Consider the following 12,411-nt stretch of genomic DNA (forward strand, 5'->3'; position numbering starts at 1 on the left):
TTCATTTCTTTAAGCTATACTTGGCCTAATAAATTGTAATGTTGTACATTATTTGCAGGGTTATCTGGTGAAAATAAAAGGGAAAATAATGCAGCCATCATATCTAAGGACTGATAAGCCGAAATATAAAAAATGTTTGTTTTAAGGCTTAGATACAATTTAATGGTATCCAACAAACATTGCAACTTTGGTAAACTCCGAATGTTCACTCGGTTTTCTCTCTCTACTTCTACTACTAGGACTAATATTGTTGGCTCAAAGAAGTGTATATCTTTACATCAGACTTTCTCACTGTGACAACGAGGAGTTGCAGTGGGTTTTCTTGGGAATTTGTCTCCTGCATCACAACCATGCACTCTCAAATATTATCAAAATGAGGTTTGGTAGACTAGTTCACTACAGCAGTGCCTGCAGGAAAAACTGAAATATTAAACATGTAGGCATCTTAAAGAGAACCAGTTCAGTCCACACTTGCCCACTGCAAGAGGGCTTGATCTTGCAAGCAGTGCTTTAAGTGGGCCAGTATGCACTGGTACTCAGTACCGCCACTTCCAAATATGGCTCTTGAGCATACCACCACCTCTCTGTGAGCCTTAGCGTACCAGTACGCTCATTTTGGACATCTGCGCCCCCTCAATTGCCCCCCCCAAGAATATTTCCCACTCCAGAGCCAGACCAGTCACCACCAGTGAGTCCCCCTGCTCTGGAGTCCCAGCCCAGGCCAGGGGGGGGGTGCTCTGTGGGGACCCTGATGTGGGGTGGGGGGGGCGACAAAATTTATAGGCTATAATAGAGTACCAGCACCTCTTTTGGGCCACTTAAAGCACTGCTTGCAACAATGGGCTGCCATCAATCAGGATGTGGCCCAGAAGTTGATTGACAGCATGCCAGGGTGAATTGCAGAGGTCTTGAAAAAGAAGGGTCAACACTGCAAATATTGACTCTTTGCATAAACTTACTGTAATTGTCAATAAAAGCCTTTGACACTTCTAAAATGCTTGTAATTATACTTTAGTATACCATAGTAACATTTGACAAAAAGATCTAAAAACACTGAAGCAGCAGACTTTGTGAAATGTATGTTTTTGTCATTCTCAAAACTTTAGGCCATGGCTGTATATTGTAAATAGGTGTATACATTTTTTTCTACTAGTGATATGTATTTTTGAGTCCATTTGTGTTGGTCTAAGTAAGAAAATTAGTACTAAATAGTTATTTTTGTTTGTTGCAGTGACATTTTTTAGGAGTAGTTGGGGCTAAGCTGGATTTCCACTTTATTAATAATAAATCCGGATTCCACCTATTAGGTACTCTTCTAACCTTACTTTGTTTTTTAGTTGGAGATATTACTTATTTAAAATATAGTACCCAGAGGAGGGACAAAAGGACTGTCATTGCATTACATGGTTTTATAGGCTAGGGCAATTCATGACATCAGTGAAGTATATTGTAAATAGGTTTAAATGTGTTTTCTACTATCGATATGTATTTTGGTATTTTTGAGTCCATTTGTGTTGGTCTAGGTCAGAAAACTAGTGCTAACTAGTTATTTTTGTTTGTTGCAGTATATATCAGTGAAATTCATATACCAATGGCAGAAAACCTTGTAAATAAAATCAGCAAAGAGACTTACGAGTGGAAAGTGTCATTGCTCTGTCGCTCACAGAAGATCCCAACACAGTCCTTTGGTTCATTGGTTGTATAACCTTTATCATACAGTTGGGTTAGACCAATAGTGAAGGAAAACAGCACAAGCAGGAACATTCCCAAGAACTTGCCAAAGTCTTGTAACATCTGACCCATGGATATCTACATATTGAAAAATGTGCCAGAATTAATTTTAAGAAATGTAACAAGAGACTGTAAAGATAAGATTTGTTACAAACTGTCTGCCTGACTGTCATTGCCTTATCCTTGAGGAATTAAAGTTAATTTGCAAAGGCTATAAGCATATGTGAACCACATTCCCTTCCAGAAAAAGGTAATTAGAACAAAGCAAAAAGAAAACCCTCTTCCAATCAAACTTTCTTTACTAATCAATACATTTAATTTATGAAGACATATACTCGATTAAGATTGAGATTACTGACTTTATCAAATTAACCATGGAACATTTAATATTAAAGATATTCATTTATAACCATTGGACATGTCTTAATGTAGATCCTGGCCGATACAGACTGGAGCAGGGCAGAGGGAGGGGTGGAGAGATACCTTGCTGGGTAAGAGGCAGGGTGTACCTATGTGTGGAGGAAGTTAAAGTGGATGTAAACCTCATTCATAAAAATTTGACCAGGGCACATCTGTAGTGTTTACTTATCTCTCTTCAAAGCCCTAAGTTCCGTGGATTTCTCCTGCTCCGTTTTTCTGTTTTCAGCATAATAACTTCTGACAAGTTTCCTGTCAACTGAGATAAAACCAGGCTGAATTTTGTGTCGAGGTGGGTGCTATAAATAGATTAGCAGATAGATGGTCTATTCACAGCACAGCTCTTGATGTTTCTGCCTATGTGAAAAGGGGTGTGCCTTTCCTCCTATCAGCTGTCTCACAGTGTATGGCAAGAATCCCCACCCACAGGTAAATCAGGAAGAGAAAATTCTAACAGGACATGCGCTTTCTAAACAGTGTAGAAAGCTGAAGACAGCACATATACAAGTAAAACTTATGTAGGGAGATTTGTTTAATCTCTGTGTATCATCTGAAGCTGTTCACTTCACTGAGTATATGTGAGGGTTTACATCCACTTTACGCGGGCCATCTTGGTAACTCTTCCCCCAGGCACCTTCTGCAAGAATTCTGATACAAATTAGAAATTGGAATATGTTCAAAAGGAGCAAATTACATACAAAATTATTTTTGGTCCAGAACATGGAGTCGAAGGGAGAGGTTTAGAAAAAGTATCATTGCCTGGAGTTCATCTTTGAAGATAATGTTACCTTTTTTCTAACTTCATTCTTGTGCCATCGTGCAAATTGGAGTAGACCTAAAAACTGATTTAAACCTCTTTTGAGCAATTTCGTTTTCCTAAGACCATTCCGCCCCACTTAAGCTTCTTTGCGGAATTCTATCTATTCTATCTACTAAATTTCTATCTTAAGCCCAAACAGTATGGTATGCTTGCTTCTGAAGACAGTTTCAATCTTGCCAATCATGCCATCTTAAAAAAGCCATAATTATCCAATGATCCATGATCATCTACAATCAGGGCAGCCATCAGAAATTTTGGGGCCCCTTACACAGTTTTAGGCCTGGGCCCCTCCCATGGATCCGACCGCCTTTATTCCCTAAGGCCCACCTACTATGTCATCATCCTCCTCCAGTCGCATGTCCTCCTCCTCCAGTCCCATTTCCTCCTTCATCCAATGTCCTCCTCCTCCAGTCCCATCTTCTCCATCCCAGGAAAATAAAGGTGAACGGTTCTAGTAAATGCCAACCCTCCTGTCCAAGAGTGAACAGCTGAAGAACAGGGGAGGGCAGGGCCTATAGCTGTGTGTGAGGGCTAGTGGGGGGGCAGGTTGCAACCCAACCCTGTTTGGGGCCCCTCGGGATGCCTGGGCCCCCTACATGTGTATGGGCTGTACCCCCCTGATGGCGGCCCTGTCTACAATTGCACAGTGCTGCAGTTGTGCACAATTATTTGCAAGTAAGGATGATAAATCCAAGTCCTGGCATCTAGGATCTAATTAATCTAAATCTAATTTTGAGAATATTTGAGAATATTTGACAAACTTCAGGCTTTACAAACCTTGCACAAAGTAAAATTACAAAGTTTAGATTTTCTTAATTATTTCAGTAATAGTCCTATATGTCTCAGATTTCCAATAAAAAAGAGATGATTTTGAAAGTAAAAAAGTACTCCGTACAAAGAAGCTAATGTGCATGTTAAGTAGTACAGCAGGGGTCTGCTTCAAACTTTTTCAGTATCTCCCACTGCCCTTACTGCCCTACAGATATAGGTACAAGGTACAGGTGTACACTACTTCCTTCAATCCATGGTGCAGTGCTTGGTAACTGAAAGTCTAATCTCCAAAGCTGCCAACATTTATAAAAAAAACTTTCCAGGCATACTTTTTGTTTGCTGTTCATCCACAAAGCCAGGGAAGGCAGAGCATTTAATTAGACCATTGGCAATTATTTAAAATAGCATATTGTTGACTTTTTGTACAATTTTAAAATACTTTTTTAACCACTTGCCTACAGTGCACTTTTACCCCCTTCCTGCCCAGGCCAATTTTCAGCTTTCAGCGCTGTCACACTTTGAATGACAATTGCGTGGTCATGCTACACTCTACCCATATGAAATTTTTGTCATTTTTTTTTCACACAAATAGAGCTTTCTTTTGGTGGTATTTAATCACCTCTGGATTTTTTGTTTCTTACAAAAAAAAAAAGAAAAAGACAGAAAATTTAAAAAAAAAAAAAGTTTTTCCTATTTTCTGTGAGTAAATTTTAAAAATAAATACATTTTTCTCCTTCACTGATGTGCACTGATGAGGCGGCACTGATAGGCTGCACTGATGGGCACTGATGAGGTGGCACTTATGGGCACTGATGTGGTGGCACTTATGGGCACTGATGAGGAGGTACTAATATGCCGCATTGATGGGCACTGATAGGCGGCACTGATGAGCACTGATAGACGGCACTGATGAGCACTGATAGGTGGCACTGATGGACACTGATGGGCAGCACCATCAGTGCCCACAATCAGTGTCCATAGTGCTGCCAGTCAGTGCCCATCAGTGCATAGATGAGCAGGCACTTATGGGCACTGACTGGCAGTACTATGGGCACTGATTGTGGGCACTGAGGGTGGGCACTGATGGTAGGCCATAATTGGCACTTTATTTACATTTTGTGTAATCAGGGCACTGATGAGGAGGAGCCACTAATCGGCACTTCCTCATTTACATGTGACCGGCTGTGATTGGACACAGCCGATAACATGGGTGGGGGCGCGCGAGAGAGGCTGTTCTGGTGCATCGTCATATGATGGCGTCCCAGGATAATAGCTACTCCGCTCCGCCACCATTTGACGGTGGGCGGGTAGCAAGTGGTTAAACAAGAAGATTTATTGTAAGGACAGAAACACAGCCAAAATGTAGTGTGCGTTATTAAAATAATTTATGTTTTTATTTGGAGAGACATGCCAATCACATCCAAATGGAAATGTATGACATAACATTATGGCTGCAAGACACCGCTAGTGCTGGGGGGAAAGGAGATGTACAAGCTGGTTCCTGCTGCTTCATCATATGCAGCGATCGAGTGCAGAGTCTAGAACGCACGCTGGTGCGTTCCACCTGCCACTTCCTGCATCTGGGACATGCCAGCTAGAATGCCAAGGGAGCCGAAGCGTGCGGTTCACATGGAGCTATCGGGAGGGGGCAGGACAGCCATATAGATGCCCACCCTCTCAACAGGAAGATTCCTGTGTCTCCTGTCCCATTGGTGTGGCATTGGGCTTCAAAGGCCACTAGGGCTGACTGTTCTTCCTGTTGAGAGGGCGGGCGTCTTTACAGTTGTCCCGCCCCCTCCTGATGGTTCCACATGACCTGGACACTGCATGTGCTGTGGTACCCTGACGGCTTAAGAACCACCCACAGCCGCTCTGTCTCCCTCTGATAATGTCATCAGCCGGCACCGCCGCCCTCTCCTCCATTTTGGTTGCATCTCTGGCAGCCCACACAGGCCACGACCTGGATCTGTAGGCGTTTCCCCTTGACTGCCGTGCTTACCCAGCCGAAGAGCCGGATATCCCATTCTGCTGTTCTCACACAGAATGAGGGCTGCCGGCCGCACCCAGGGACAGGCCAGCACCCACTATGCAGACTCTTCCTCGCCAAGCTGACATGCCGACTAGCTCATCGTCAGCTGTGACAGCCGCCCGCACCTGGGACCAGACTACAGATTAGGGGACCGTGGCTGCAGCATGGTGAGCTTCTCTCTCCTGTGGGCTCTGCCTTGGAAGGGGATTCCTCCCAGGACCACCACCCCCAGTGACAGGCAATTGGTTAGCAGGTGGGCCTGGATTGTCCTCTGGGCTAAAGCTGAGGGGGGTCCTGCTTGAAACCCTGGCAGTGAAGCTACTACCAAGCTCTGTACCTATTAAGGGCCATGTACAGCAGCAGCAGCTCTGAGCTGATTTTAATAGAAGTTCCAAATCACTTATTGTTCTCTCTCAATAGGCCCAAAACCCAGGAGATAGCCAGACAGACGGTTCTCCTTGATCTCTAGTCTGCGAGTGAAGCCCCTCCGACTACTCTCTCTCCTGCTCCTCCCCATCACCTTGTCTGCTCGGCCAATAAGGTAAGAGTCCTGACCTCTCATATCCCAACAACTAATTTCACCCCCTACTGCCTGGTTTTCCTTCCACACTGTCATGTATGCCCTATGCTTATCATTTCCTTCAAGCCCCAGGCATGTCTGTATATTTAAAGGCTATCTACGTTGTCATGACCCTCATTCATTATTTAACTCTTTTACTTAAATTGTGTAAGAGATAGAACATAAGGTGATTCATATACCTGTATGAACAATAATGCCTACACATGTATAAATAGATCCTAGCGAGTGTACTTTGAGTCCTCGATGCAGAAAGTTCTAAATACATAGACTGCTGCAGTATATTGGTCAGTGCTTGGCATGTAAGGGACAGTGTTTGTCACTGAATGGTCTAACTGTGAGAGACAGACATAAATACTCAGTGAATAAGGAAAATAATCTACTACACTGCGACTGAAGCACAAAAAGGACCTTCTCAAAGAGGGGTTAAAGTGGTTTTAAATGCCTACATGTAGCCTTTTTATATTAATTACTGATAAGACTGTTCTTATAGAAACTAGTTTTATTTTATATTTAGTACGATTTTTTGAAAGGATGTTGACTGTTACTTGTCCACATATTTCTTTATAGCTGAATAATCTTGTTAAAATGGACCTATACTCTAATGCCTTGATGCCCAACCTGCAGTTCCTTAATTAGTGGGCCCAGCAGCCAATAGCCATTGTTTCCCTTGTCCATGTGTTCGCTCATACATGACCAACAAATGACCTGAAACTGTATGTAAAAAAGTGTGCTCTGACATAAGAAAAGCCTGGAAACTCCTCTCCTTCCTCTATGCTGGGTCCGGAACAATCTATCAGGTTAGTTCAAGTTCACTGTATAGCACTAAATGTGTACTGCTGGAGGGAACTACACTATCTACATTGCCAGAACTGCTATACTATACACGAGTACCTTCATTGCTAAAGGACTGGGCCAGTGGTACTTGCACACTTGCCAACTGTCCTGTTTTTGCCGGGACAGTCCCAGCAAATAGGAGCCTGTCCAGGGTCATTTACATTGTCCCAGCAATGTACTTATTTACACTTTGCACTTGCTTACTTAATGTACTTATTTACACTTTGCACTTTATTTATATTTACATATTCCATTTTTTCTATGGTCACACTTGACCACATTTGACACTTTAGAATTGCAGCTGAATAGGAGAATTATTCCAACTCTGCTACTTTGGCCTTACGTTTAAAATTCCCATTTCAATTTCCTGTAATTCTCTCTTTATTGAGTAGACCCTATAATCTGATGATAAGTAGGCGGAGATTAATTATATGGAGTGGGCGGAGCTTCAGGGAAGTGGGTGTGGTAAGTAATTGATAGCTGTACTTGGAAATTTTTTTCAAATGTTGGCAACTATGTACTTGGTACATTGTAATACATTTTTATTGATATGATTCTAAGGCTCAGTTCACACTGCTGCAACATGGGATCCGACTTGTGAGAGCACAAGTCGCATGACATGTCAAATTCAATGTTTCCCTTTAAGAGTCGTCTTAACTGATACTACACAAGTCGCTCTGACTTTAGAAAAGGATCCTGAACTACTTTGATCTGACTTGGGTGCAATTTCAGCCCTTTTACAGGCTCCTAGCATCCAAGTCGGATCAAGTTGGAGGGAAGCCGCAGGGCACAGTTGAATGACTTTGCCATTGCAGCAGTGTGAACTGAGCCTTCAGAAATATTTTAGCTAATGACAAGTTTAGTATACTTGCTGTATCTTTGAGGGGCTGCTAGCCTGGTTATTGCCAATCACTATATTTTAGAGCATAGGTCAATGTTTATATGGCATACCTGCCTGTAGTCGCTTGCTATATATTATACCTACAGCACACAGCCTTGCAGATGGTTCACAGCCACTGGGACCATACCTCGTTACATGGAATTCAAACTGAGTTTGAACTGCTCGGCATTGCATGCTGTGATTTTACAAGAGAAAGCAGCAAGGGAGAGAAGCACATCTTCATTCGACATTGAAAGAACAGCCATTCTTTGTACCTCAGAGGTACCTGAATGTGCTCTGCCAAATGTTATACTTAAATGAAGGCTGACGGTTAGCATTAATGTGTACAGTTTATAACAAAATCTATTATGCAACCAGTTTACATGATTTGTACAATGTCAGGTTGATCAATTGTTGTTTATGGTTCTGGGGGGCAAAGGGAACCATCCCCGCTGGGAGATCACAGTGATCATTGCTAGAGGCTAAGGCTGCTGGCAATAATCATATGTAAAAATCCGAAATGCTGGTTGTACCCAAGTCGACCGATTGATCAATTTGGGTACAATCAGCCTGCCCATAGATGGTTCAAACCATCTATGGCTGTTTTATTAATGTCATTATAGGAAGATGAAAACAATTGCAGCTGTGGGGGGCTAAACGCTGTGGCATGTATTGTATCTTAACTCAAAACAAACATTTAGGATCCAATCAGCACAAGACAAGGCACAATGCCACTGCATTGTGAATTAGAATATATTGTGACTTAATAGTCCATAGTAGAGGTGGCTGCATTAGCTTTCTTTTTTTTCCGTTTTTTTCCCTTTACTTTGACCTTGTATTTCTGCAAATAACACATAACCTGTCCATGAGTGCATATGTTCGCCCCCCCCCCCCCCCCCATCAATATCTATATGGAGAGCCACGTTGGTTGCCTAGGCTGGGCTACAATCATGTATATATTTGTTTCATCTCAAATACATTGAGAATGGGGGATATACGCAGTTCACAGAAAAAGATAACATTGTTTAATGACTAGTAAAAAACATTGGGATAGAAAAAAGATGGGGCTTTACGGGCCAGTGGGAGTAGAAGGATCAGAAACAAAACCAATTGTAAAACCAAAAATACATTTTATTGATATAAAGAGTAAAAAACAAACATGGGCTACCATGCATATATACTGGTAACAGACTGACATACAATAATAAAATCAAACATGTAACGTCACTGGTAATATAGAAACATATCCCATAAAGGGATTATAGCCAAAACAAAGCCTGTATAAGGTGGAAGATGGGTCTCAAGCTGGATTCGGTCACGGAAGGTCCCCAGCAAGCCGACGCGTTTCGCTCAAGGCTTCCTCAGGGCCTGAGAGACCATAACAGACCGATGTTTCTATAAGTAACATAAAAGTATAACCAAATAAATAAGTAAGTCAGTTACAAATTTCATAGTACATCATGTATCATATTATTCAATTTATCTTTATTACACTTGGTTCTAGTTTTGTACTGACCCTTCTTAGCAGTGACTTGTGTTAAGCGACAGGGCTTTAGCGATACAGGGGCTGTCCGGAAGATATTGCTTCCGTATTCACCATACAAAATCTATATAAACATCAAAGACATATTTCTTGCACTGGATCAGGTATATTGGATCCCAACTGTGTCATCAAGGGCAGGGCTGTAAATCAAAGTACCAATAGGTGTATAACTGTGTTTGCAATGTAACCGCCAGAAATGTTAATATATGGTCTATATATATCATAACCAACCTTCTGGGGATAGCTCCACTGTAGCCTCTTGGGGTAGGTTACCCCTCAAAAGGTGGATGTCCTCTCCCTGGTTTATTCGTCCTTATATGTGCAATCACCCCCAGATATAATAAATCTAAGGATATGAGTACATATATTGTTCACTTTTAAGTGGAGGATATCCACGGTTGGAATATCTCAGTTGCATAAGACTAACCACTAATGATGAAAAATATTCAAAAAGTCATATATAACTGAATAAAGGGGGGTTGGTGGGGATAGCTGATGGTTAAGTGGATATTGAGATGAATAATATAGACACCCACCTAGTATATATATTGCAATAGTTTGAGCTGGGCGCAAAGCACCTTTCTCTATGCAGTTTATCGGAAGTATATCCCCAGCCTAAGGGTCCTTGATGGCGACAGAGTTGACCTAGAAAGAGGATCAATATCTTACAAGGGGTACATATACGAATTACTCTTCATAGCCATGGCAGAAAGCCGAGGTTTATGGGGACAGATATTGCATTGAAGAGGGGGGGGTTTTGTAGTCAGACACATACATACCTCTCCTCAGTCTAAAGAGTGCTCCAGGCAGGAAAGGAGGACCTATATAAGCATTTTTTCCAATTAGGTGGACCAACGGTCCTGGGCTGCCCAAGCCCTAAAAGACACAATTACAGGGGTTAGTTCCAGTATCTCAGGTCCTCTGGCCTATATACCGAGAGTCCAGTCAGCCATCCCTTCCACCATTCTGGGGCCAGCATCACTTATCTCTGTATTTCGTAAGCTCACCACCTGCCTACCTGCCTTTACCTTGCCTGGGTCCTATATAGGGAGGAAGAAGCCCGCCCTCATTGCTCCGTTTGGCGCTCAATTTGGTCCCCTCAGGTGAAGCTGCTTGTGTCCAATTGCGGTCGGCGGTGGCGCCGCCTGGCCGCATCACTTCCGGTCGCTCCGGAAGTGAGGACAGTCTTTTCCCCGTCTAGGGCTCGATGGGTGGTGGCGTCGTCTAGTCGCGTCACTTCCGGTCGCGCCGGAAGTGAGGACATTGCTTTCAAGGATGAGCCTGTTGCCTTTAGATCCGCCCTACAGCTGCCGGACTGCATCCTCCAATCGGACGCTGTCCATTTTGCAGGCTGGGTGTTTAACCATTGGGCTCCCTCTAGTGAAAAAATACCATACCTTGACAGCCACTCTACCTATTGCGATTACACAGGGGACCAACCATCGGTATCAAAGTGCAAGACAGTATTATGAATAAATATATAATCAGTATTATAGGATATGTATCTGGATCATTACCATTCCAGACAATGCAATATCAAGCAATTATTCCATATCATTGTACAACAGCATCCGCTACAACCGTGTCGCTTCACTGGTCACCTGTTACATACAAAAAAGTGTACATATACATGTTAATCTCTGCATATAAGCAGAATCACAGTTTACTATAACATTCATATGGAATATAAATTTATTTTTATGCTCTATTTATAGGTAGCAGTCCCTATTTTTTATTCTAGAAATCTTCATTTGTCCTTCATTCTAATGCGAGAAAGTGTACATTTTGCGGGGAAGGAGGAAAAAGAGAGAGAGAAAACCAGAGAGAGAAACAGGATCCTTATAGTTTAGAGGAGGGTCATTTTGGTAAAACTATTATAAAAATGGTTTATAGCTGATTACATCATTCAAGCCTGGATATATGGTAGCTCTTAAATCGTATATCCATCTGGCCTCTCTTGCCAAAACTTTTTTATCAATATCACCTCCTCTTGTATCCTCCGGGATAACATCCAACACAGTAAACTTAACAATGCTTTGGTTAAATTTATGTTTTAGCCCAATGTGGCCACCTATAGGAGTATTAATTTGGCCATTGTTAATATAAATTCTCTTCCAAAGGGGTCTTATGGTTTTACCCACATAAAAGGCCCCACATGGACACAACATTATGTATACTACTGCCTTTGTTTGGCATGTGACAGCCTGATTATTATACCTTCTATAACCATTAGGCATTATGAAGGACTCGCCTTCAAAAATGTATGGGCAAAAATCACATGACCCACATTTGTAAAGGCCTTTAATGCATGATGTTGCACTTGGTCTCCGATAGTGACTTGTAACTAGACCGTCCCTTATGGATTTAGCTCTTTTATACGTGATATTAGGATGATCGTCTAGATATTTTCTCAATATTGGGTCACTTGTCAAAATCTCCCAGTTTTTTTGTAAAATGCTACGAACTTCATTATACTGTCTAGAGTATGTGGAAATAAATCTGATCTTATCATCTGTTTTTTTAGTTTTCTCTTTAAAGAGTATGTCATGCCTTGTATTAGCTTTTGCTTTATTATATATTATTATTTCCTCAGCATTGTTACACTATACCCTCTCTGTAGCAGACGTGTTTTTAATTTATCCGCCTCCCTTTTGAAGTTTGTATCATTGGAGCAATTTCGTCTCAATCTGAGATATTGGGAGTAGGGGATACTTTTAATTAGGGCTTTGGGATGGGAACTATCAGAGTGTAATATTATGTTCCCCGCTGTCGGTTTACGAAATAAAGTTCATCCGACACTTCCATC

The 12,411-nt window shown here is 41.9% G+C and overlaps 1 protein-coding gene across 1 annotated transcript in view; it reads right to left on the reverse strand.

Annotated features, from left to right (window-relative positions):
* TRPC1 (transient receptor potential cation channel subfamily C member 1) overlaps positions 1 to 12,411 on the reverse strand; it is a 152,388-nt gene that overhangs the window by 33,630 nt on the left and 106,347 nt on the right. The window contains exon 10 of the mRNA XM_082251742.1: positions 1,634 to 1,809. Within this exon, the coding sequence (XP_082107868.1) occupies positions 1,634 to 1,809 (176 nt within the window). The remainder of the gene's footprint in view (positions 1 to 1,633; positions 1,810 to 12,411) is intronic.

Source organism: Pelophylax lessonae (genome assembly GCF_965119305.1).
Source record: "Pelophylax lessonae genome assembly, chromosome: 3".
In the NCBI taxonomy this organism is placed as follows: Eukaryota; Metazoa; Chordata; class Amphibia; order Anura; family Ranidae; genus Pelophylax; species Pelophylax lessonae.